The 23,242-nt window shown below is 70.2% G+C and overlaps 5 protein-coding genes across 8 annotated transcripts; 3 read left to right on the top strand and 2 right to left on the bottom strand.

Annotated features, from left to right (window-relative positions):
* Positions 1–59: 59 nt before the first annotated feature.
* LOC119148648 (programmed cell death protein 4-like) lies at positions 60–5,179 on the top strand. The gene is made up of 11 exons (XM_037389106.1): positions 60–227; positions 1,229–1,511; positions 1,942–2,039; positions 2,162–2,275; positions 2,907–3,128; positions 3,558–3,655; positions 3,718–3,832; positions 4,383–4,490; positions 4,558–4,668; positions 4,753–4,892; positions 4,970–5,179. The coding sequence occupies exons 1-11, from the start codon at positions 72–74 to the stop codon at positions 5,019–5,021; spliced, it is 1,497 nt and encodes a 498-aa protein (XP_037245003.1). The 5' UTR covers positions 60–71; the 3' UTR covers positions 5,022–5,179.
* Positions 5,180–5,390: 211 nt separating this feature from the next.
* Positions 5,391–8,272, top strand: MOGS (mannosyl-oligosaccharide glucosidase). The gene is made up of 4 exons (XM_037389079.1): positions 5,391–5,706; positions 5,833–6,053; positions 6,143–6,336; positions 6,420–8,272. The coding sequence occupies exons 1-4, from the start codon at positions 5,673–5,675 to the stop codon at positions 8,128–8,130; spliced, it is 2,160 nt and encodes a 719-aa protein (XP_037244976.1). The 5' UTR covers positions 5,391–5,672; the 3' UTR covers positions 8,131–8,272.
* A 171-nt stretch (positions 8,273–8,443) lies between these two features.
* WBP1 (WW domain binding protein 1) lies at positions 8,444–10,812 on the bottom strand. The gene is made up of 4 exons (XM_037389094.1): positions 10,678–10,812; positions 10,472–10,574; positions 10,220–10,381; positions 8,444–9,770 (listed from the first exon to the last, which is right to left on the bottom strand). Exons 1-4 carry the CDS (start codon positions 10,744–10,746, stop codon positions 9,112–9,114), a joined length of 993 nt encoding a protein of 330 aa, XP_037244991.1. The 5' UTR covers positions 10,747–10,812; the 3' UTR covers positions 8,444–9,111.
* Positions 10,813–11,488: 676 nt separating this feature from the next.
* INO80B (INO80 complex subunit B) lies at positions 11,489–13,681 on the bottom strand. The gene is made up of 5 exons (XM_037389066.1): positions 13,371–13,681; positions 13,067–13,253; positions 12,813–12,931; positions 12,358–12,539; positions 11,489–12,147 (listed from the first exon to the last, which is right to left on the bottom strand). Exons 1-5 carry the CDS (start codon positions 13,414–13,416, stop codon positions 11,683–11,685), a joined length of 999 nt encoding a protein of 332 aa, XP_037244963.1. The 5' UTR covers positions 13,417–13,681; the 3' UTR covers positions 11,489–11,682.
* A 175-nt stretch (positions 13,682–13,856) lies between these two features.
* RTKN (rhotekin) lies at positions 13,857–23,241 on the top strand. Of its 4 annotated transcripts, XM_037389038.1 has the most exons (13): positions 15,402–15,887; positions 17,712–17,911; positions 18,008–18,069; positions 18,194–18,247; positions 18,326–18,443; positions 19,157–19,381; positions 19,453–19,547; positions 19,845–19,951; positions 20,654–20,785; positions 20,851–21,016; positions 21,297–21,401; positions 21,652–21,760; positions 22,364–22,482. In XM_037389038.1, exons 1-13 carry the CDS (start codon positions 15,717–15,719, stop codon positions 22,368–22,370), a joined length of 1,551 nt encoding a protein of 516 aa, XP_037244935.1. In that variant the 5' UTR covers positions 15,402–15,716; the 3' UTR covers positions 22,371–22,482. The 4 variants fall into 4 exon arrangements, with proteins under 4 accessions (XP_037244919.1, XP_037244935.1, XP_037244910.1 ...); XM_037389022.1 differs by lacking the exons at positions 15,402–15,887; positions 21,652–21,760 and adding an exon at positions 13,857–14,114 and having other exon boundaries at positions 22,364–23,241; XM_037389013.1 differs by lacking the exon at positions 21,652–21,760 and having other exon boundaries at positions 22,364–23,241.
* Position 23,242: the final 1 nt, after the last annotated feature.

The following is a 23,242-nucleotide window of genomic DNA, read 5'->3' as shown; positions in this document are numbered from 1 at the left end:
ACCCAAGCCCCTGGCCTGGTGGCCCGGGGGGCGGGGGGTTTACCGGAGCCCACGGTGTGACTACGGCTCCCATGATGCCGCCGCTCCCGGTCATTTCCGCCGCGGGGCGGGGTCGGGCCGAGCCGAGCACCCCCTTCCCGGTCCCGGTGCGGCCCCGGTGCCGCCCCGCCATGGCCGTCCCCGTTACCGAGCTGGGCGCCGCCGACCGTGGCCTCCCCTTCGCCACGGCAAGTAACGGCAGCGGCACCGAGCCGTCCCCGCTATCACCGGCTGAGCCCCTGTTGGGACAGGGGCTACGTGTGCGGGATAGGGGGTCCCTGCGGGGTTGGAGGTCCCAGGGGAGAGCAGGGGGTGCATGGTAGGAGAGCCCGGGGGAGGCTGCGGGGTGTACAGGTGGGGTCTCGGGGTCCCATGGGGGTCTCAGGAGAGGCAGGGAGTCTGTGGGCATCCTAGGAGAGGCTAGGGGGTGCACGGTGGGGGTGCCAGAGGAGGCTGAGGGGTGCACGGTGGGGGTCCCATGGGGAGGCTGGGGGTCCGTGGGGGTCCTAGGAGAGGCTGGGCATTGTATGACAGGGGTCCCAGGGGAGGCTGCAGGTCCATGGGCTTCCTAGGAGAGGCTGGAGGCTGCATGGCGGGGGTCCCTTGGAGGTCCCAGGGGAGGCTGGGGTCCATTGGAATCCTAGCAGAGGCTAGGGGGTGCACGGTGGAGGTGCCAGAAGAGGCTGAATGGTGCATGGTGGGGGTCCCGGGGGAGGCTGGGGGTCTATGGAGGTCCCAGGTGAGGCCAAGACTCCCTGGGGGTGTTAGGAAAAGGCTGACGGATGCATGGTGGGGGCCCCATGGGGGTGCTGGGGGTCCATGGGGGTCCTAGAAGAGGCTAGGGGGTGCACAGTGGGGGTCCCAGGGGAGGCTGAGGGGTGCACGGTGGGGTTCCTGGGGGGAGACTCGGGGTATATAGGGGTCATAGGAGAGTCCAAGAGTCCATGGGGGTCCAAGGAAAGGCTGACAGATGCATGGTGGGGGTCCCATGGAGGTCCCAGGAGGAGGCTGGGGGTCTGTGGGGGTCCTAGAAGAGGCTGGCGGCTGCACGGTGGGGGTCCCAGGGGAGGCCTGGGGGTGTATGGCAGCGGTCCCAGGAGAGGCCGGGGGGTGCACAGTAGGGGTCTCTTGGGGTGTCCCGGTGTGCCATGGTGTCCCAGTGCACGGTGACAGTGCCCACGGTGTGCAGGGCCCCTGCCTGGCAGCTGCGGAGGAGGAGGAGGAGGAGGACAGGGATGAGGAGCTGCTGGGGGCTGGGGGTCCTCGCACCTGGACCCCCCAGGAGAAGCTGCTGCACGAGGCTCGGCTGAAGGCCAAGGCCAAGCGGCGGCTGCGGCGCACCTCATCCCGGGACTCAGCCCGTGAGTCGCTCTCCGAGGGCACCGAGCCCGGCACCGAGCCTGGCAGCCCCAAGGGCCGGGCACATGACCGCAGGTCCCGCATGGGCAAGGGCCGCGGGCTGCCCAAGAAAGGTGAGGGGCGGCAGCGCCCACCCCTCCTGTGACCCCCATGGGGCTGGGACCCCTCCTGCATCCCCCCTGTGGGGCTGGGACCCTGTGTGGCTCCGTCACCCCCTGTTGAGCTGGGACCCTGCATGGCCCCTCCTGTACCCCCCCTGGGGCTGGGACCCCTCCTGCATCCCCCCATGTGGCTGGGACCCTTCCTTCATCCCCCATGGGGCTGGGACTCTGCACGACCCCTCCTGTACCTGCCATGGGGCTGGGACCCCCCATAGCTCTATCAACCCTCTACCCTCTCCTGCATCCCCCATGGGGCTGGGACCCCTTTGTGTCCCCTGTGGAGCTGGGCTCCCTGCCAGCGCCCCAGTCCCCACCTGGGGGGGCACCACTGGGGGCCCTGCCACCACCAAGCCCCCACTCACCCCATGCGTGCCCGGTGCAGGCGGTGCTGGGGGCAAGGGCGTGTGGGGTGCCCCTGGCCTGGTCTATGGCTACCAGGAGCCTGATGCCCGTGACCCCAACTACGATGAAGTGGCTCAGGTATGGCACTGCCACCCTCCCTCTAGCCCCCTGCCACCCCCTGCCCTCATGGGCAGCCCTGCCGCGGTCGGCTGGCCGTGGGCAGCAGTGCAGGCAGGGGTGGCATCATGCTGTCCCCGCAGGGGGACACAGTTTATGCTACTGTAGTGCCCGAGCTGGAGGAAGGGGAGCTGGAGAAGAATGTGCAGCCCATGGTGCTGGAGTACTTCGAGCACGGGGACACCAGTGAGGTCATGGTGCGTCGGGGCTGGGGGCTTGCGGGACAGGGGCCCCAAGTGACAAGGACCCTGAGGGATGGGGCAGGCCAGAGTGGGGAAGGGTTGTGTGGGGAGGGGATGGGGGTCTGTGGCTGATAGGGACCCTTCAGGGAGGGGCAGGGTCCCCTGGGGAGAGGCGTCCCTTGGTCATGGTGACCTCTGGAGGGGCCAGGCTGGCGGGGTCGGGGGAGAAAGGGGGTCCTTCAGGGTTGGGGAGGGTCCCTGGGAGTGAGGGTGCCCTGGTGACATGGACCTTCAGTGCTGGGGAGGGATCCCCCGAGGAGGGGATGGGGGTGCCCTGGTCCCTCAGTTATGGGGCAGGCTGGGATGGGGAGGGGTCCCTTAGTGGTGGGGACCTTTGGAGGGGCCCCAGGCTGATCTGGGGAGGGAGAAAGGGGGTCCCTCGGGGCTGGGCATTGTCCCTGGGGGAGGGGACAGGGGTGCCCTGGTGCCACTGACACTCGCTGCTGGGGAGGGGTCCCAGAGGAGGGGCTGGGCACCGCGTGGTGGCAGGGACCTTTGGGGGAGCAATGCGAGGCAGGGGAGAAGGGGGTCCTTCGGGGGGCATGGAGGGGCTTGGGCGGCCGGCGGGGTAACATGTGGGGCACAGGAGCTGCTGCGGGGGCTGAACCTGGGCGGCCGGCGGCACGCAGTGCCCGCGCTGGCTGTGGCGCTGGCGCTGGAGGGCAAGGCCAGCCACCGTGAGCTGACCTCCCGCCTGCTCTCTGACCTGGTGGGCCGCGCTGTGGCCCCCGAGGACATCGCCTGGGCCTTCGACAAAATGCTGCGCGACCTGCCCGACCTCATCCTCGACACCCCCGAGGCCCCCCAGGTTGGGGAGCAGTGGCACGCTGGGTCAGGGGCACGGCTGGGTCAGGGGGCATGGCTGGGGGGGTGCTGCTCTGGGGGACATGGCCGTGCTGGGGGATGCTCCGGGGGTCCTGGCTGTGCTGTGGGCCGTGGCCATGCTGTGGGATGCTCTGGGGGAACATGGCCGTGCCAGGGGGCCATGGCTGTACTGGGGGATGTTCCGGAGTGATGTGGCTGTGCTGGGGGGGGCCACGGCCGGGCAAGGGGTTGCTCTGGGGACACACAGCTATGCCGGAGGGGTCATGACCATGTTGGGTGGTGCTCTGGGGGGCTGTGGCCATGCTGGGCAATGCTCTGGGGACACACAGCCACGATGGGGGTGCCATGGCCATGCCGGGGGACACCTGGTGGCTGTGGGGGGTGGGCAGCAGTGCTGATGCTTTGTCTCCAGATGCTGGGGCAGTTCATTGCCCGGGCGGTGGCCGACCACGCACTGCCCTTGGACTTCCTGGAGCGCTACAAGGGGCGCGTGAACTGTGAGCATGCCAGGTAAGCACTGCCCCGGCCCCTGCTGCCCCCACCGTGCGCCCCCTCACCCGCCTGTCCCGCAGGGCCGCCCTTGACCGTGCCGCCGTCCTGCTCCGCATCAAGCGTGAAGTCAACCGGCTGGACAACGTCTGGGGTGTGGGGGGCGGCCAGCGCCCCGTCAAGCACCTGGTCAAGGAGGTCAGCACCTGCCCTCTGCACCCCCTGCCCACCCCATGGGCACCTACTCCCTGGCTGCAGCCCCCGGGGTGTGTCCTGGCTGTCATGTCCCCCTGGGCATGTCCCCCACAAGACATGTGCCCACCCGGTGCAGTGGTGACGCCTGGCTGTCCCTGCGCCCTCCTCGCATCAGGAGTGCCCTCAGCCATACCCTGGCTGCATCCCCATGCTTTCCCCTGTGCCACCCTTGGGTCCCTGATGTGCTGCCTCCCTGCCATCTCCATGTCCCCCTACGTCCCCATCATACTGTCCCCCTGCCATTCCCATGTCCCCCTCTCACCCCCATCCCAGTGCCCCTCCGCCATCCTTGTGTCCCCCCACTGTCCCCATGCGCCCACCGTACTGTCTGCTGTCCCCATGTCCCCCCACTGTCCCTGTGGCCCCACAATCTCCGTGTCCCCCCATCCCATCCTCCCACCATCCTCATGTCCCCCCCACTGTTCTCGTGCCCCCCTGCCATCCCTGCACACCCCCCACCATCCCGGTGCCCCGCAACTGCCTCTGTCCCCAGATGAACCTGCTGCTGCGGGAGTACCTGCTCTCCGGGGAGGTGTCAGAGGCCGAGCACTGCCTGCGGGAGCTGGAGGTCCCCCACTTCCACCACGAGCTGGTGTACGAGGTGAGGGCTGGGGGTCCCAATGGTGCGGGGGGGCCCCCACAGCCCCGCTGATGCCTGCCACCCACAGGCAGTGGTGATGGTGCTGGAGGGCTCTGGCGAGGGGCCCGTGGCCATGATGGTGACGCTGCTGAAGGTGCTGTGGGAGACGGGGCTGGTGACACTGGACCAGATGAACCGGGTGAGCGTGGGGTGCATGGCAGGGGGCTGTGGGCAGCCCACCCCTGGGGCTGACACTGTGCCCTGTGTCCCCCTGGTCCCCCAGGGCTTCCAGCGGGTGTACAAGGAGCTGGGGGACATCAGCCTGGATGTGCCACTGGCCCACGGGCTCCTGGAGCGGCTGGTGGAGCTCTGCTTCGACCACGGCATCATCACCAGGGCGCTGCGGGATGCCTGCCCCACCAGGTACTGGGGGGGGGGGTGCCGGGGGGGTCCCCCCCCTTCGTCTTCCTCCTCCTCCTCATCCTCATCTTCCTCTGCAGGGGCCGCAAGCGCTTTGTGAGCGAGGGCGACGGGGGACAGGTGAAGCAGTGACCGAGCGCTGGTGGCCATTGGCCCCCGCAGCGGGCTGGGGGGGAGAGGGGGTGGGGCCAGGGGCAGGGGCAGCCCCCCCCTCTCCCCCAGCCTTGTACTCGGGACCCCCACCCGCCTGTGGGGCCGAGCAAGAGACACAATAAAGCAGCTTTCGAGGACGTGCCGAGTCCAGCCTGTGTGGGGGTGGAGGTGGTGTCCTCGTCCCCTCGGGGCCGGCTGTGGGAGGAGCGGACTGATCCCGCCGCTTTCCCGCCGGGCCACGAGGGGGCGCTGCGCGGCGGCCGCCCCTCCGCACGGCGCCGCTCTCCCTGCGTCGCGCCGTGATGACGCAAGCGGCGCGGCCGGGCCATGGCGGGCGAGCGGCGGCGGCGCGGCGGGGAAGGAGCTCGGGAACGGGCCCGGGACCGCGGGACCCGTCGGGAACAACAGCGGGGACCGGGCCGGGGCCGGACGGCGCTGGTGATAGCGGCGGCGGCGGCGGCCGTGGCGCTGGGCGTGGCGGCGGTGGCGACCGAATGGAACCGGTGGAGAGCGGCCGCCCGCCTCGTTACCCCCCACCCTGCGCCCCCCGCGCTCCCCCCCGATTCTACCGGGCCTCTCGCCTCGCCCCACCGCTTCTGGGGGACTTACCGGCCTCACGTCTACTTCGGGATGAAGACACGTAGCCCACGAGCTCTCGTTACCGGTGAGAGACAGCGGCGGGAGCGGGGCAGGCCGAGCCCCGGGGCAGGGCTTGCCCTGCCCCGGGGCTCGGCCTGCCCCTGCTCCCGCCCGGAGAACCGAGACTGAACCGCCCCCCCGGTGCCCTCAGGGCTGATGTGGCTTCAGCAAGGCGAGGGGGGAGGCAGCTTACGCCACACCTGCGAGCAGAGTGACGGTCTGTCGCGATATGGCTGGTTGATGCACGACGGGGTGAATTTCGGGGTGCAGGAGATTCGAGACAAAGGCTTGTTCTTAAAAACCGAATTCGTTAAACGACTGGGAGGGGAGCACGGAGGGGATTGGAGTTGGCGCATCACTGCACGGATGGAGGTGAGGATGGGGCTGCGTCTGCCGGGAGAACAGCCGGAGCGCCGGGCAGCCCCCTTCTTTGTGTTTCCCCCCTTCCTCTTCCTCCGCAGGGTGTGGGCAGCCCAGTCCCGCTCCTCTCCCTCTTCTTCTACGTCGCCACAGACGGGCAGGGGACACTGAAGCCACACCTGGAGAACAGGACACGGCTGGCTGTTGTGACAGGGACAGCGGAGGAGCTGGGGAGCTTCACCCTCACCTTCCTCCGTCCCACTACTGAGAGCAGGGAGGACCCCAAATACGCCAGGTGGGTGCTTTGCCGTGGCAGCCCCCCTCCTTGCTGCTGTCCCCTGTCCTGTCCCCTGATGCCATCTCTCTGCTTCTTCACAGCTACAACTACCTGGAGGCAGCAAGCCCAGGGCTGCACCGCCTGACTGAGGTAGTGCGGAGTAGCCTTAGCAACCGCTTCGTCTTCACCCCACCGGGGGGGCCCCGCCGCCGCTTCTTCGCCGTCGACACCTTTCAGGGGCTGCCAGGGGAACACCCACGTGAGGGACAGCTGCTGCTGCACCAGGTGACGCTGGAGCCGCCGGGCATCGTGGAGGTGACCTTCGAGTCAGGCAGCGTGGTGGGCCGGCCCGGCCGGCTGGCAGGGGGCGCGCTGTCGGTGGCACTCTCGCAGCATGTGGCTGCCTTCGAGCAGCGCTTTGAGGAGACCTTCGGGCTGGGCCGTAAGGGCTTCCCCCTACCGCAGCAGCGCTTTGCCCAGGCTGCTCTCAGCGATCTCCTGGGAGGGATGGGCTACTTCCACGGGCGCTCGCTGGTGCAGTCCCCCCTGCAGGAGCGACCCATTGCCGCCCCTGAGGCCGTTCTCTTCACTGCCGTCCCCTCCCGCTCTTTCTTCCCCCGCGGCTTCCTCTGGGATGAGGGCTTCCACCAGCTGCTGCTGGCACGCTGGGACCCAGTGCTGAGCCGGGAGGTGATTGCTCACTGGCTGGACCTGATGAACGCCGAGGGATGGATACCCCGGGAGCAGATTCTGGGGGAGGAGGCACGAGCCAAGGTGCCCCCCGAGTTCCTCCTGCAGCACAGCGAGACGGCCAACCCCCCAACATTACTGCTGGCGCTGCAGCGGCTGCTGCCCGACGCCCCCCTGCCCTACCTGCGCCGCCTCTTCCCCCGCCTGCACGCCTGGTACAACTGGTACAACCAGACGCAGGCTGGGCCCCTGCCCCTCACCTTCCGCTGGCGTGGCCGTGACACCCAGCCCGAGCGCTTCCTCAACCCCAAGACACTGGCCTCGGGGCTGGATGACTATCCCCGTGCCTCCCACCCCTCGCCTGAGGAGCGGCATCTGGACCTGCGCTGCTGGATGGCGCTGGCCTCCCGCGTGCTGGCGGAGGTGGCCGAGCGGCTGGGGGAGCCGGCCGGGCCCTACCGGGTAATGGAGCAGGCACTGAGTGACAACGGGCTGCTGGAGCAGCTGCACTGGGCCCGAGAACTGGGCGCCTTTGCTGATTATGGCAACCACAGCACAGCTGTGGGGCTGCGCTGGCAATCCCCAGCCCCCCCGGCTCCAGGTCAACCCCCCGCAGCCCCACAGCTGGTGCGGGAGGTGCGGGAGGCCCCACGGCTCCGCTTCGTGGGAGCCCTGGGCTATGTTAGCCTCTTCCCACTGCTGCTGCAGCTGCTGCGCCCTGACTCACCACGGCTGCCCGCTGTGCTGGCTGCCATGCGTAGTGAGCAGCAGCTCTGGACGCCCTTTGGGCTGCGCTCACTGGCCCGTGACAGCCCGCTCTACATGCAGCGCAACACCCAGCACGATCCCCCATACTGGCGCGGCTCCATTTGGGTCAACATCAACTACCTGGCACTGCAGGCACTGCACAGCTATGCCAACACTGAGGGGCCGCAGCGGGAGCAGGCAGCAGAGCTGTACCGTGAGCTGCGCCACAACCTGGTGGCCAACCTGTACCGGCAGCACGCTGAGAGCGGCTTCCTCTGGGAGCACTACAGTGACAGCACTGGGCGCGGGCAGGGCTGCCACCCTTTTGCTGGCTGGTCCGCACTGGTTGTGCTGGCAATGGCTGAAGACTACTAGGCCCATCAGCAGCTGCCACAGCTGGCCGAGGTGCAGACAGCTGCTGGCCCTGCCTGTTTTTTCTCAGGTGCGGGTGGAGGCATGTGGAGGGCCACTGTGCCAGACCCCACTGCCTCACCTCCAATAAACCTCCGCCACCATGGCCTGTCACTGCCTGTGTTGAGGGGGTGGGGTGTGTGTCACAGTTCTGTCCTGCCCCAGCCACCCGCTTCATCCCCTCGCAGTGTCAGGGGTCTCCCTGCCCTCCCTGTGAAGCTGGGGAGGCCCGGCTCGGCCCCAGTGCCCCCCCTGTGCCCCCTAGCAGGCGCAGGGCTGCCATACTTCCACATCTCTTTAATGGTGAGAGAACGCTACGTGAACTGCCCATCCCGCGGCAGAGATGGGGCCCCCCCACGGGCAGCGACACCAGCAGCACAGGGTGGGGGGGATGGGCTGGGGCAGGCACGGGACCCTGGCAGCTGCGGCCCCTGGAAGCAAGTTCGGAGGGGAGGGGGCTCCGGCAGGACCACAGCGAGAGCAGGGCTGCCCCAGGGCCCAGCCACACCACATGAGGTACTGGACACAACGGGGCGTGGGGGGGTGTCAGTCAGGGTGAGGGGCCTCGGGGGCTCTGCAGCCAGAGTCCAGGCCCCGGGGACGCTGCCCTGAGCCCCCTGGCAGTGGGCATGTGGAGTAGGGGGCCATGCCCGGGCCACAAGGCAGCACTGGGAGCACAAGGGAGGGGGCAGCCCCGGCTGAACCACTGCTGATCCTGCTCTGCCCCGCAGCAGGTGCCCTCTGAGCGGGGGGGTCGCACCCACTGCACCCCCCTGGCCACTCCAAGGCAGGGCTGGAGGCAGAACAGGCAGGGATGGCGGGTGGGGCCCGAGGCACAGCCACCTGCCCCCACCCCAGGGATGGGCAGGGGGAGCAGGCAGCAGGACGGGGCCAGGCAAGCTAGCAGGCAGCGGGGAGGGCAGGGCTTGGCCAGTGGGCACAGGCTCAGACAGGCAGGGCAGGCGAGCTGGGCCCCTCACCGCTCCCCTGGCTCGGCAGCCCGCACCGGGGCGAGGGTGTGGGGCTGGCCTTGCCCAGGAGGTGGGTGCCCTCACCCTCACCCTCCTCCTCCTCCTGGCAGCGCCCCACCTCGATGCCCGAGTCCCCTGTCAGGCGCCGGTGCCGGAAATGCTCGCCGCTGCTGCCACCTTCCTCCCGAGCTGTGCCGCCCTCCTCCTCCTCACCCTCCTCGATGTCGGAGCAGGGGTGACAGTCAGCCTCAAAGAAGTCCATGGTGGAGGAGAAGAGGGTGTGCTTGTGCGGGGCCCTGCGGGCTGGCGCTTCCTCAGCGGGCTGCTCCCAGCTGGCGCCGGTGCCAGTGCTGCTGGTGCCGCCCTCCTCGCTGGGCGTGCTGGCCTGGCTGCGCTCTGTCTCGTCCGTCACCTGCACCGAGAGCGAGGTGCTGCTGGGAGATGTGGCGCAGCTCGACTCGCAGGAGCAGCTGGTGTAGTTCTCTGAGCTGGGAGAGAGGGTGAGGCTGCTGGAGCCCAGGCGGCTGCGGGGCCCGCTCAGCTGGGCCAGGATGGCGCTGTATGGCGGCGGCGGTGTGCTGGGGCGGTGGGCCACCTCCTCGTAGGCAGGCAGCTTGAAGGAAGCCAGCATCCCTGCGGGGAGAGGGGGAGTACAGGTCAGAGCCCCCCAGGAGCCAGACTGCCACCGGGCCCGTCCCCAGAGGTGGAGGATCTGGAGTGCCCAGCCCAGCACAGGGCCCCGAGGCAGAGCAAGGGGGCTGCGGAGCTGCGAGGATGCAGGGGTCGGGGGGGACAGACAGATGCAGGGCGTTGGGTGGGATGCAAGGATACATAGGGGGCTGGTGAGGGACAGACAGACAGACACATGGGACTGGGAGGGGATGAACAGATGGATACATGGGGCTTGTGGGGGACAGACGGATCGGTGGATGGACACACAGGGCTGGTGGGGGACGGATGGATAAACGCACAGGGCTGGGGAACACACAGATGGACAGACACAGTGCTGGGGGTATGGATGGTTGGACAGGAGGTTGTCAGGGGACAGACGGATGGACGCAGGGGCTGGGCCCCTCACTCACTGAGGTCCATCATGGAGGCGGGGTAGTTGCAGGCACCGTGGTAGGCGATGAGGTTGATCTCCCGCTGCCGCTGCTGCTGCTGCAGGCGCAGCTTGGCCCGGCGGTGCCGGTAGGCACAGCAGCAGCTGAAGAGGATGAGGATGGTCCAGAGGAGCCAGAACCCTGCGGGGAGCAGAGCGGGGTCACCCTCCCCTCGAGCCCTTGGTCTGAGCCCAGGGCGCCCCCGGGGCCGCGGCCCCCGCCCGCACTCACACCACAGCTCGTAGTAGTAGGTGCAGCAGCCGGTCTCCCCGCAGCAGTGCCCCGTCTCGCACACGTAGGGCTGGTTGTTCACCCCCGGGCAGTACTCCCGGGCCTGCGGGCACAGCCACACCGTCACACCGGCCCCGGGAAGGGGGGCCCGTCCCAGCCTGCCGCCGCGCCCCAGCCCGCCGCCGCGCCCCAGTGCCCGCCCGTACCTGCTGGTGCTGCCGGCCCAGCAGCGCGGCCCAGGCCCCCTCGGCGCCGCCGCTCCCGGGCCGCTCCATGGCGCCGCCTACAGCCCGCCGCGGCCCCGCGCCGGCTCCGCCCGCTCGGCCGCCCCGGCCCCGGCCCTGGCCCCCGCCTCCCGCAGCAGCAGCCGCTGCCCCACCGCCGCCGCCGCCGCCGCCGCCCCCATCCCGGCCGCCCGGCCCGCCGCCGCCGCCCGGGCCGCAGCCTCCGCCGCCGCCATCACGCCCGGGCCGAGGATCCCGCCCCCCCGACGCCCAATCCGACACCGCCTCGCCGCCGCCGGCCAATCGCCGCCTCCGCCGCCGCCCTGCCTCCGCCAATCGGGCGCCGTCTGCCCGCGCCTCACGCCCAACAACAGAGACAAAGGGACCGAGCCCCGCCCAGCCCCGATTGGCGGCCGCCGCCGCCAACCGGAGACGGAGCCCCGCCCCGCCCGCCGTGACTGACGGGGGCGCTGACCAACGGCGACCTCGCCCAGCGCCCCACGGCCGGGGGCAGCCCCTTCTGGCCCCCGGGGCGGAACTTGAGCCAAGCGCGGCCAACGGGCGGCACAGACACCGGCAGGGCGCGCGATTGGCGGAACGACCAACCAACCGGTGCTGTCGCTCGCTGCCGGACAGGGCCCCAGCCAATGGACGCTTCCCGGTACCCCGCCCCCGGGATCGGCGGGCCGTACCATAACGCACCCGAGGGGGTCCCCGGGCCGTACCATAACGCACCCGAGGGGGGTACCCGGGCCGTACCATAACGCACCCCGTGGACACGGACACACACGGCTCCGACACCAACCACCTTTAATAAACCCTGCAGCACCGGGTGGCGGTGCCACCAAGGGACCCGCCCCGGGACCAGCCCCACCTGGGATACCCCTGCCTCCCAGGACCCCCACAGTCACCTCCGGGGCCACCTCACAGCCCCGGCCCCCTCTGTCCATGGCGGGGGGGCTGCTGCCCCCCCCTTGCCCCCGGCCCCTAGGCCACTGCCTCCTGCAGCTGAAGATTCCTCCTGTAGCAGGCCAGGCTGCAGAGCGGCAGGCCAGTGCGGGAGCAGGCATAGCGCTTGTGGTTGGAGCAGCCAGCAACGCCGCAGAGGACAGGTGTGGGCACAGTGGGGGCCGGGGTGGGCAGCAGTGGCAGGGCCATGCCTGCCGGGAAGGAGACGGTGATGCGGTCGGTGGCATTGCAGTAGTGAACGACGGGGCAGGAGGCCTGCTTGGCCCTGCGCTCCCGCAGCGTCTTCACCTTGGCCTTGTTGGTCTTAGTCAGGCGCTCGATGGTCTGGTTCTTGTTCTCCTCTGCCTTCTTGGCCGCCTGCAGGCGCCGCTTGCGGGCCCTCTCCTCTCGCTTCACCAGCATCTCCTCTGTCAGCTCCTTTGCCTTGTAGCCCATGGGCAGCTCCAGCAGTGGCTGGCTCTGCTGCTTGTGCAGGAGGGCTTTCTGTGGGGGGCACGGGAGGACACAGCTACAGCTTCGGCCAGGGCCCTCCCTGCCCCTCCAAGGGCTCCCAGCAAGCCCACCACCAGCTCTGGGACCCCCACAGCATCACAGCAGGCAGCAGAACTGGCTCAGCGTTGGGGCTCCCGGCCCCGGCTGTGCCCCTCAGCCCAGCCCCAGGCAGCTCCGTGGCCGCTTTCACTCCCCTCTCACCTGTCGCGCTGTCAGTAGTGACTCGTCCACCTCCTTCTTGAGCTCCCCATTATCGTCCAGCTCGCCCTTTTCAAGGGCATCAAGCCAGCGCTCCTCTTCTTCATCATCATCCTCACGGCTGGGAAAGCAATTCTCTGAGTCCAGGTCTGGCAGGGGCGACGGGTCCAGATTGCTGTCCTCATCTGGACCAGGCAGTGGCAGGGAGACAAGTCACCGTGTGTATGCATGTGTCTGTTGCCCCATCCCGGGGTCACGCTGTTGCCAGAGCCATGACAGGGTGACCCATGCAACCCCGGGGCCAGCCTGCAGGCCCCATCCCTGCCCAGCTCTGCTGCAGTGCCGTGGGCATGGATGCACCCACAGCCCCCCTCGGAAGGGCTGGAGCATCCCCACAGGCCCCGTGTCCCACTGCAGCCCTCCGAGGCCCCCCGGCAGCCAACCCCCCCAGAGCTCACCCAGCCAGGCCCGGTACTGCTCGATGGGCACCCCCTCCGTGGGCTCCTCTTCCTCATCCGCCACCATCAGCGGGGAGGGCGAGCGCGGTGCCTCGGGGACCACCGTGAAGGTCGGCACGCTGTGGGGAAAGCACGGCGGTGGGCAGGGCCGGGTGCCTCGGGCCCCCGCCGGGGCGGAATGCGGGGCCGGGCAGCCGAGCGAGGCCTGTGGGGCGGGGGGAGACACCGGCCGAGCCCCCCGCGGCCCCGCTCACCTCTTGGTGCCCAGGATCTGCCCCCCGAGCTTGATCTTGAGCTTGAGCTGGGGCTTGCGCAGCCCGGCGGTGGGCTCGGGGGGCGGCCCCGCCGCCTCGTGGTGGTGCTTCTTCTTGTGCTTCTTCTTGTGCTTCTTGTGCTTCTTCTTGTGGGAGCCGTGCCCGCCGCCCGCTTCGGCCTCTTCCCCTGCGGGGGGGCCCGCAGCCGTCAGCCCGGCCTCCCGCCACCGGGCGCAGCCCCAGCGGGCGGCCACCGGCGGGGCCGCGGCTGCGAGCGCCCCCCCCCGGCCCCCGGCCCCCTCACCGTGCTCGCCGCCCTCCATCCTGCCGCGCCGCCAGGCCTTGCTCATGCGGCGCTGCCGGTGCCGGTGTCCCGCCGCCCGGGGGAAGCGATTCGGCGCGGACCCGCGTCCGCTTCCGGGCTCCCTGGCGGGGGCGGGGCGCCGTCGCCGCCATCTTTGAAGCGGGCAAGGAGAGGCCGGAGGGGACGGGTGCTGGCCGGCCGGCGCGTGCGGGACGGTGCACGGACACGCGTGGGCGCGCGCCGCGGTCCGGCGTACGGGGGCTGCTCGTGCGGGCCGCGTGCCCTGGAGCTGCGGCACTTGGCGCGTCCCCGCAGACCCCCCCACGCCCCCAGCCCCCCAGCCAGGCACAAACCCACACCCTACACCACCCCCCCCCATCCGCCCCCCCAGCCCCCCGCCCCTCCACTGACACCCCCCCGCGCCCGCAGCTGCCTGCGCTGACTCGGGCCATTGTCCGGCCCGTGCCACCCGGTGCCCGGTACCACCCCAGGCCCTGCCCCGCTGCCCCCGCTCCCCCCGGTGCCGGCGCCTCCCGGCGCGTCCCGCCCCCGCGCCAGGTGCGGCGGGGCCGGGCCCGGGTTGGCCGCAGGCGCGGGACAGGAGCCGCGCCGCCCGGTACCGCTACCGGCAGCATGTTCTGCCGCAGCCAGCGCAGCCGGGTGACGGTGGCCCGGGGCTCGGCACTAGAGATGGAGCTCCGCCGCGGCCGCTGCCGCCTCAGCCTGCTGGCCGACTCCCCGCAGGTACGGCACCGGCGGCAGCAGCCGGGCCCGCGGGCGGGGCGAGGGGGCACCGGCACCCGTCGCCCCCGCCCCCGGCACCCGTCGCCCTCGCCCGGCCCGTCCCACCGGCAGCACCGGTCGCCACCGGCCCAGCCGGGATTTCTCGCCGCGCCGGCCGGCCCCCGCCCTCGCCGCCGGCACCGGGCAGCTGCGGGGCGCCGCGGGTCCTGCGCCTTCTGGGGAGGCGGCCGGGTCCCCGCTACCGGGGGCGAGCCAGAGCCGGGGCACCTCGCGGGCTGCCCCGGGGAGGGGACTGTACTGGCGGGGGCGAGCGGGACGGTCCAGCGGGACCCTCGCCCCCGCCGGGCACGTGGCACGCGGCGCCGGCTGGGCACGAGGCACGAGGGGGGTCCCCGGTGCACCCCGCGGGGGGCCCGGTTCAGCCGGTACCGGCTGCACGGGGTAAAGGAGGGGTGGGGGCTGTCCCGGCGCATACTGGAGCGGGGTTCCCGGTTCATCCAGTACTGGCTGCACGTGGCGGGGGCGTCCCGGTGCGCACGGAGCCGGGGGGGGGACGGGCGGGGGGCGGCCCCTGTGAGCGGGGCTGGGGGGGCGGGCCGGGGGCGGGCGGCCACCGCCTTCCTGCGCGCGCCGCGGCGGAGCAACAGAGCGGGAGCGGCGGCAGGTACCGGGGGGGCGGCTCGCGCTGCTGCGCCCACCGGGGCCAGTAGGGGGCGGGGGACGGCGGGGTCCCGGTGTCCGCGCTCCGCTGCGTCCTCTGTGTGTGCGTGCGTGCGTGCGTGTCCCCTCCTCCGGTCCCGGGGCCCCGTCCCCTCCCCGCGTCCCGACCCCTCCCGGTCTCCTACAGCCAGGGGCCTCGGCGCCAACGGGGCCCGGGCTCGGCAGCCCCTGTCCCGGGACCGCCGCGCCCCCTCTCCCGGCCCTGTGTCCCTTCCGTCGCCGCACGCCGCCCTGTCCCGGCACCCAGACCCCTGCCCCCCTGTCGCGTCCCCGCACCCCGTCCCTTGTCCCTCTGCGTCCCCGCACCCCTTTTCCTGTCCCCTGCACCCCGTCCCGTCTGCTGCACTCCAACGCCGGCACCCCCCGGCCCCTCCCTGCAGCCTGTCCCCAGCGTCCCCTCCCAGCACCCAGCCCCCCGTCCCCCACACCCCATCTTGTCCCCTGCACCCCGTCTCCTGTCCTTGTCCCCTGCGCTCCCTCCCCTGCACCCCATTTCCTGCACCCTTTCTCCCGTCCCCCTTCCCCTGCACCCCTTATACCCCCCTTTACCCCTTCCCCTGCACCCTTTATCCCCCCTGCACCTCAAGCCCTGCACCCTGTCCCGTGCATCCCCTGTCCCCTCCCTGCCCCCCCCGTTCCCCGCCCCAGCCGCCCCCGCTGCCCTTTCCCGCACAGTGTCCGGTTGTTCAGCGGGAGGGGGCGGCCGTTACCCGGTCAGGAGCCGGGGGTGGGGGGGGCGGGCGGGCAGCAGTACCGGGGGGGGCCGATGAAAGGGCCCTTTTCTCTCCACAGCTGTAGTGTTGGGGGGGGGGGGGGCTCAGAAAGCCCCGACTCCTGACGGCGCTGGATGCAGTGGGGTCCGCGGGTGGGGATTTGGGGTGGATGCGGGAAACCCCCTCCACCCCCCCCAGCCCCCCCAGAATAACCGGGGGGGTCCCGGTGGTCCCGATGGAGGTAGCGGGGAGGGGGCAACGCCTTCAGATGCAGGAGAAACTGCGGATCCTGGAAGATCTCAACATGCTTTATATCCGTCAGATCGCCATTAGCCTCCAGGTAGGAATTTGGGGGACCCCACCCCGGGAAACCCCAGGATCACCCGGACCCCGCGGGGCGGGGGGGATCCCGGGGTCCGGGTGATCCTGGGGGTCCTGGGAAGGTGGAGAGTGTTCCCCACCGATCCTCTCCGTGGGGGGAACGTATCCCCTGTAGCAGCAGGGGGATCCCCGGGAGGATACAGGGGGTGGTCCTGGAGGTGGGGGGGGCGAGTTCCCGGTTGCTGCCGGCCCCCCCCACCCCCCCGCCCGCTGCTCGGGGTTATTTATAGCAGGCGGTGACGTCACTGCGGCTCCATGGGCAGGGGGCCCGGGGGGTGCAGGCAGCGCGGGGCAGGGGGGTGCAGGCAGCAACCGGTACCAGAATGGAGCAGCAGCCAATACCAGCAGTGAGTTGGGGGGCTGCAGGGTCGGGGGGCTGGTTGGCGTGCCACCCTACATACACACTGGAGGTGCCTGGGGTGTGTGGCATGTCTGGGGGGCGCATGGGGCATGTGGTTCCTCCATAGGGTGTCCGTGGGGCATGTTGATCCCCTGTGGGGTACATGATGTATCTGTGGGGCATGTGGCACATCCGTGGGGTGCAGGGTAAATCTGTGGGGTGTGTGGCATATCCATGGGGTACGTGATGTATCTGTGGGATGTGTGGCTCCACTGTAGGGTATGTGGTGCATCTGTGGGGTGCATGGTGCATCTGTGGGGTGTGTTGTTCCCCCGTGGGGTACACAGTGTATTCATGGGGTACGTGGCTCCGCCGTGGGGTACGTGATCTGTCTGTGGGGTGCATGGCAAATCTGTGGGGCACGTTGTTTCCTTGTGGGTTGCACGATCTTTCTGTGGGTGCATGATTGCTCATGGGGCATGTGATATATCTGTGGGGCATGTCGTTCCTCTGTGGGGCACATGGTGTATCTGTGGGGTGTGTGGCTCCCCAGGGCATACATGGTGTCTTGATGGGGTGCTGGGCTCCCCTGTGGGCTGGGCTGGGGTGGGGACTGTTGGGGGGTAGGGGAGCTGCAGCCCCCTGGGGGGGCTGGGGACTGTTGGGGATGGGGTCCCTGGCACGTGGCTGGGGAGGGGCAGGGAGGAGGACCATGCACAGCTGGTGGCAGCGTGGCCCTGGGGGTTTGTTTGGGGGGCTGCGACAAAGGCTGGTTTGGGGCGGGTGACAGAGGTGGCCATGGGGACTGGCCCTGCTGATGGGAGTGGAGCCGTGTGGGGGCTGCTGCATCCCCCCACCACACTTGGGCCTGGGCTTGGTGCCCTGAGCTGTGCGGAGCCAGGGCTGTGTGGCTGGGACACCCCCTGCCAGTGCGCACAACTGGGACCCCCCCAGGGGTGTGTGACTGGACACCCCCCCACCCCCCCACCCCCACTGTATGCGGAGCTGGGACTCCTCCGTGTGGCTGGGAGCCCCCCAGGGTGTGTGGCTGGGACACCCCCTGCTCCAGTGTGCATGACCGTGACCCCCCCCTGCCCCGGGGGTGCACAGCTGGGATGCCCGTGCATGTGCAGCTGGTACCCCTCCCCCAGGGTGCATGGCTGGTACCCCCCCAGGGGCGCACAGCTGGGACCCTCATGCATGTGCAGCCGGGCGCCCCCCCGGGTGCACGGCCAGGACCCCGGGGGCGCACAGCTGGGATGCCCGTGCATGTGCACGGCTGGTGCCCCCCGGGGGTGCACGGCGGGGACCTCCATGCATATGCAGCCGGGGCCCCCCCGGGGTGCAGGCCTGCCCCCCCGCCCCCAGGCTGCGTGGATCGGGGGGTGGGGGGTGGGGGGTGCCGGAGGGGTGCCCGCCCCATGCGCCGTGCCGTGCCCGCAGGACACGGAGATCCAGCGGAAGATGGAGCGGGAGCTGCGGCTGCGGGAGGGCGCCTGTAAGCTGCTGGCAGCCTGCAGCCGGCGGGAGCAGGCGCTGGAGGCGGCCAAGAGCCTCCTGCTCTGCAACAGCCGCGTCCTGGCCTACATGGCCGAGCTGCAGCGCAGGAAGGAGGCGCAGGTGCTGCGGGGGACGGCCAGGCGGTGAGCACCCCCGGGCCGGGCGGGGGGGGGGGGGGGGCGGCTGGGGCGGCTGTCACAGCTCACTCCCCCCCCCCCCCCGCCGCGCTCCCCCCGCAGCCCCTCGGATGCCGGCCCCGCGGACGAGCGTCTGCCCTGCCGCGGCACCGTCTGCGTCTCAGGTATGGGGGGTCCCGCTGGGCAGCCCCCGCCCCCCTCTTTTGTGCAGAGGTGGGGGACTGGGGGGAGGGTGAGGGGCGCTGCGGGGTGTCCAGACCCCCTCATCGCCTGCTGTGCCTCCCCCAGACCTGCGCATCCCTCTGATGTGGAAGGACACGGAGTACTTCAGGAACAAGGGCGGTAAGTAGAGGGGTGCAGGGGAGCGGCCCCCCACCCTCACGCTGCCCTGACCCCCCCTCGCTGCTGCCCCCCCCACAGAGCTGCACCGCTGCGCCGTGTTCTGCCTGCTGCAGCTGGGGGCTGAGATCCATGACACCCCCATGGTGCTGGTGGACCGGACCCTCACTGACATCTGCTTTGAGAGCGCCGTCCTCTTGTGAGTGGGTGCCCCTCCCAGGGACCCTGCCGCCTCCCCAGGGACCCTGCCCTCATGTGACCCCCCCAGGACAGACCCCTGCCAGCCCCCGGGGACCCCTGCCCTCCCATGACCCCAGCAGGGACATTGCTGTCATGTGACACACTCCCACCCAGGATGGACCCCTGCCCTCTTCTGATGCCCCCTCGGGACAGACCCCTGCCCTCCCCTGGCAAGCCACCCAGGACCCCTGCCCTCCCATGACCCCCCCCAGAGACCTTGCCCTCATGTGACCCCCCTCAGGATGGACCTCTGCCCTCCACTGCCATCCCCTTAGGACTCTGACCTCTCATGACCCCCCAGGGACCCTGTCCTCCCCTGCTCCCACAGGGACCCTGCCCTCGTGTGACCCCCCAGCACAGACCCCTGCTCTTCAATGATCCCCCCCAGGACAGACCCCTGCCACCCCCAAGAGACCCTGCCTTTCCATGACTCGTGCCCCCCCCCCCCAGGACAGACCTGTGCTCCCCTCAGTGAGACTGTCCTCCCATGACCCCCTAGAACAGACCCCTGCCCCCACCAGGGACCATCCCCTCCCCTGCTTCCCTCCCTCCCCCCCCCGGGGATCCCCCAGGCTGTGGCTGTGGGGTGGCATGGAGGGTCCCAGAGTGAGTGGTGGGTCGGGGGGTGTGTGTCCCCTCCACGACCGCCCCACTCATCCAGTGTCCCCCCAGCTCGGAGGCCGGGCCTGACTTTGAGCTGAAGGTGGAGCTGTACAGCGCGGGGCTGGCAGGGGGGGGGGCGCAGGGCAGCACCCCCAGGAAGCTGGCCACCCGCCTCAGCACCTCCCTGGGACGCTCCGCTGGCAAACGGGTGCGTGCTGCCATGGACGGGGGTCCCAGCAGCCCCCCAGGGAACGGTGGCACCAGCCCCCTCCTGCTGCCGGCCCCCAATGTGCCGTGAGTACCCGTCCCCTTGCGGCCCCGCTGTGTCCCCTCCGGCCCCCTGGCCTCACCCGCCATGTCCCCAGGGGCCCCAAGTTCCACCTGCTGGCACATGCTGTCCTCTCCCTGGCCGAGGTGCAGGACGGGTTCCGCACCCACGACCTCGCCATCGCCAGCAACGGTGAGTACATGGCACGGCACGGCATGGCACGGTGCGGGCGGTGGGGCTGGGGTCCTGGCTGGTTTGGGAGGGGAAGGAGTCTGGGGCCTTGTGGGGTGGAGGGCAGGTGGGGCTGGGGTCCTGGCTGCTCTGGGGGAAGGTGTGCTGGGGGTCCCGGCGGTGTGGGGAGGGGTCGGGGGGGGGGTTGGTGTGGCGAGCGGTGAGGTGGCCCTGGTGAGGCTGCTGGGGAGATGGTTCTGGGGTCCCAGCTGGGGAGGGGTCCATGGCCGGGCGCCCCAGGCAAGTGTGCCCCTCCAGAGGAGAGCTCCTTCTGGCTGCCCCTGTACGGCAGCATGTGCTGCCGCCTGGCCGCACAGCCCCGCTGCATGGCCGCCCCCGTCACCAGCGGCTTCCTCCGGCTGCAGGTGAGCGTGGGGCCGGTGGGCAGGGGGCACAGACTGGGATGGGGTGGGGTGGGACAGGATGGAGTGGGATGGGGACACAGACTGGGATATGGGTGGGATGGGATGGGGACACAGACTGGGATATGGGTGGGATGGGATGGGGACACAGACTGGGATAGGAGTGGGATGGGACGGGATGGTATGGAGTGGGATGGGGACGCAGACTGATGGGATGGCATGGGGACACAGACTGGGGTGGGGTGGGATGGGGACACAGGCAGGGGTGGCATGGGATGGAGATGGGATGGAGTGGGCTGGGGACATGGACAGGGATGGGCTGGGGATGTGATGGCATGGCGACATAGACTGGGATGAGATGGGATGATACTGGGGACACAGGGATGGGAATGTGATTGAGATGGGGTGGGGACAGACAGGCATGGGATGAGACAAGAATGGGATGGGGCAGACAGTGACAAAGATGGGGACGGGTGGTGGCACAAGCCCACTGGGTCTCAGCAGTCCCTGCTGCGGGCTCTGGCTTGTGGTGGGGATGGAGACCCTTCTGCCAGGGGGAGGGGCCACCTCCAACCGCCCACAGTGGGCAGGGGATGGGGTGCAGTGGGGGTGGGGATCCCAGCAGGGCTGGGGCTGACCTGGGGTCCAGGGCAGCATGGTGCCCACTGGTGCCAGCTGCACTGATGATGCTGGCTCCATGGGCAGCAACCGGGGTCCGAGGCACAGAGCGGGACCCGCCTGTACTGCGTCCTGCACGGCACCGACCTCCTCTGCTACCACAGCCCCGGCGAGGCTGATGCCGGGCTGGAGCCGGCCCTCACCATCGCTGTCAACAAGGTACAGCTGAGGTGGGGGGTGGCAGGGCTGTGGGGTGTGGGGACTAAGGGCCGCTGCCACTGCAGGAGACCCGAATCCGTGCAACAGAGCGGGAGGGGCGCGGGCAGCCCCACGGCATGGCTGTCACCAACCGCTACAGTGGCGAGGAGGTGACCCACACGCTGCTGGCTGAGAGCCGAGCCGAGGCGCAGCGATGGATGGAGGCCTTCTGGCAGCACTTCTATGACATGAGTGAGCATGGGTGGGGGTGGCATGGCAGGGCCCCCATCCTGGTGGGACCCCCATCCCAGTGGGACCCCCATCCCGATAAGACCCAATCCCAGTGTGACCCCCGTCCTGGGAGGACCCCCATCCTGGCAGAATGAGGACCTCATTCTGGTGGGACCCCCAGCCCAGCAGGATCGGCATCCCAGTGGGGTCCCCCCCATCCCAGCGGGACCCCCAATGCCAGTGGGATCCCTGCCCTGGCAGTGCTGACACACCCCCCCCCCCCCCTGCCCCATGCCCCCAGGCCAGTGGAAGCAATGCTGTGACGAGCTGATGAAGATCGAGGTACCACAGCCGCGCCGGCCACCCGCCATGCTGCCCCGGCAGGGCTCGCTCTACCACGAGATGGGTGAGTGCCAGGACGGGGGGCTGGGGGGGCTCTGCCTCTGTCTCCGTCCTCTCTGCTGTCTGCTAACCTGCCGCCGGGCGGCCCCCTTCTCACCGCCCTGGTGTCTCCCTAATGCTGCTGTTCTCTCCACTGCCTCTGTCCCCCATCTCTCTGTGTCCCCCCTCCTGCTTTCCTCTTTATCCCATCTCTGTCCTCCCGCCATCTCTCTGTCCCCTCCGTCTCTCCATGCCCCTGTCTCCGGCGGCTCCAGCCCTGCCTGGCCCGGCCGTGCCCCCCTCCACTTGCGAAGGGCTCCTGCTGCAGGATAACGCCGTCTCGGCGGAGATCCGGGCTCTGCTCTCCTCCTATTACAGCGACAGGTGATGGGCAGGGGGCCGGCGGGCTGAGTCCACCGTGCCATGGCCCGGGCACGGCACAGCTGCCCTGGCTCCGGTGTGCCCCGTGGCTGCAGGGTGTGCAACCTGGCCATGGGGCACACCCTGGCCATGGGGCACATCCCCGTCACCACAGCCACAGGGCATGTCCTGGCCATGGGGCACGTCCTGGCCACCTTGGCCTTGAGGCACCCCCCAGCCATGGTGCACATCCCAGCCACCATGGTCACAGGGCACATCCTGGCCATGGGGCATGTCCCAGCCACCAAGGCCATAGGGCACGCTTTGGCCATGGGGTACATCCCAGCCACCACAGCCATAGGGCACGTGCTGGCCAAGGGGCATGTCCCCGCCGTGGGGCACGGTCACTTCCCAGCTTCCCCAGCCATGGAGCATGTCCCAGCTGCTCTGGCTCTGGCACACATCCCAGCTCCCCTCAGCCACGGGACACATCCCAGCACATCCCATCCATGGGACACATCTCTGCTGCGGGGCCCCCTGTCTCAGCCATTGGTGGGTCCCATCCCCGTGGGGCAGGAGCATGGCGAGGGTCCCAGGGGTGCGGCTGACCCCCATTCTCCCCTGCAGCTATTGATCCAGCCGACGACATTGAGGCAGTGACGGACATCCTGACGCGGCGAGCGGGGGGCCGAGCGCCAGGGACCCCCCCGTGGCTCTCCCTTTTCGAGGGGCCCCCCTCCCACGCCCCCCTCTGCAGCCGGGCAGGCAGCCCCAGCCCCCCGGCCTGCCGCCCCTGGGGCCGCCCCCGCACCCTCTCCCTTGATGCCAAGCTCAGCACCCTGAAGGGGCGGGGGTCCCGACGGGTGGGCCCCCCGTCGTGCCCCTCGCCCCCCGGCTCTGGGTCCTCCAGTAGCGGCAGCAGCAGCCCAGCTGCAGAGCACACCCCCCCTGTGCCCCCCAGTCCCCTTCAGTCCCGGGTCTGAGCCTGGGGACCTGCAGGACCCTGGGGGCATGGGGGCCCCCGGCCTTCGGCGCCCAGCGTGGCTGGGGAGGGGTGACACTGGGGGAGGGGTCTTACCTGGGCAGGGGGCAGGGGCTCCCAGCTTCTTTTCTTGGGGAGAAACTGGAATTTCTGCCGCAGGGGGGCCAACCCACCATTGCAGGGTGGGCTCAGGGCTGAACCCCCAACAAACTGGGGGGGGGGGGGCATGTTACCCCTGTCCCGGGTGGGTGCTGGGGGCTGACTCCACCCCCTCTATGGCAAGGTGGGTGCTCAGGGCAAACCCCCCACGTACAGTGGATGTGTCTAACCCCAGGGGGGCACAGGGGCTCCCTCAGCTCTGCTTTCCCTCACCTCTAACCCTGGGGGCTGCCTGCCCCAGCCCCCCACTCCACACCTCCTGGGGGGGGCAGCGCCCCCCAGTAGGGACCAGCCCTGGCTTTCCTGGGCTGGGAACCCAAAGCTGCCACCTCCTTAATATGCATTAAAATTTATTTAACAGCCAC

This window comes from Falco rusticolus, chromosome 1 (genome assembly GCF_015220075.1).
Source record: "Falco rusticolus isolate bFalRus1 chromosome 1, bFalRus1.pri, whole genome shotgun sequence".
In the NCBI taxonomy this organism is placed as follows: Eukaryota; Metazoa; Chordata; class Aves; order Falconiformes; family Falconidae; genus Falco; species Falco rusticolus.
Note: the sequence above shows the minus strand (reverse complement) of the source record. Positions and strands in the feature narration are given on the sequence as shown.

Coding starts and splice junctions, on each gene's coding strand:
- LOC119148648 (XM_037389106.1), top strand. CDS start 72: ATGATGCCGCCGCTCCCGGTCATTTCCGCCGCGGGGCGGGGTCGGGCC. Junction 3,656..3,717: donor GTGAACTGTGAGCATGCCAG/GTAAGCACTGCC, acceptor CCTGTCCCGCAG/GGCCGCCCTTGACCGTGCCG. Junction 4,893..4,969: donor CGGGATGCCTGCCCCACCAG/GTACTGGGGGGG, acceptor CTTCCTCTGCAG/GGGCCGCAAGCGCTTTGTGA.
- RTKN (XM_037389013.1), top strand. CDS start 15,717: ATGCGGGAAACCCCCTCCACCCCCCCCAGCCCCCCCAGAATAACCGGG. Junction 15,888..17,711: donor AGATCGCCATTAGCCTCCAG/GTAGGAATTTGG, acceptor CCGTGCCCGCAG/GACACGGAGATCCAGCGGAA. Junction 18,444..19,156: donor TTTGAGAGCGCCGTCCTCTT/GTGAGTGGGTGC, acceptor GTGTCCCCCCAG/CTCGGAGGCCGGGCCTGACT.
- MOGS (XM_037389079.1), top strand. CDS start 5,673: ATGAAGACACGTAGCCCACGAGCTCTCGTTACCG. Junction 6,054..6,142: donor GCATCACTGCACGGATGGAG/GTGAGGATGGGG, acceptor CTTCCTCCGCAG/GGTGTGGGCAGCCCAGTCCC. Junction 6,337..6,419: donor GAGGACCCCAAATACGCCAG/GTGGGTGCTTTG, acceptor GCTTCTTCACAG/CTACAACTACCTGGAGGCAG.
- WBP1 (XM_037389094.1), bottom strand. CDS start 10,746: ATGGAGCGGCCCGGGAGCGGCGGCGCCGAGGGGGCCTGGGCCGCGCTG. Junction 10,575..10,677: donor TGGGCCGGCAGCACCAGCAG/GTACGGGCGGGC, acceptor CTGTGCCCGCAG/GCCCGGGAGTACTGCCCGGG. Junction 9,771..10,219: donor CGCCTCCATGATGGACCTCA/GTGAGTGAGGGG, acceptor CTCTCCCCGCAG/GGATGCTGGCTTCCTTCAAG.
- INO80B (XM_037389066.1), bottom strand. CDS start 13,416: ATGAGCAAGGCCTGGCGGCGCGGCAGGATGGAGGGCGGCGAGCACG. Junction 12,932..13,066: donor CAGATCCTGGGCACCAAGAG/GTGAGCGGGGCC, acceptor CTTTCCCCACAG/CGTGCCGACCTTCACGGTGG. Junction 12,148..12,357: donor CACTACTGACAGCGCGACAG/GTGAGAGGGGAG, acceptor TGCCCCCCACAG/AAAGCCCTCCTGCACAAGCA.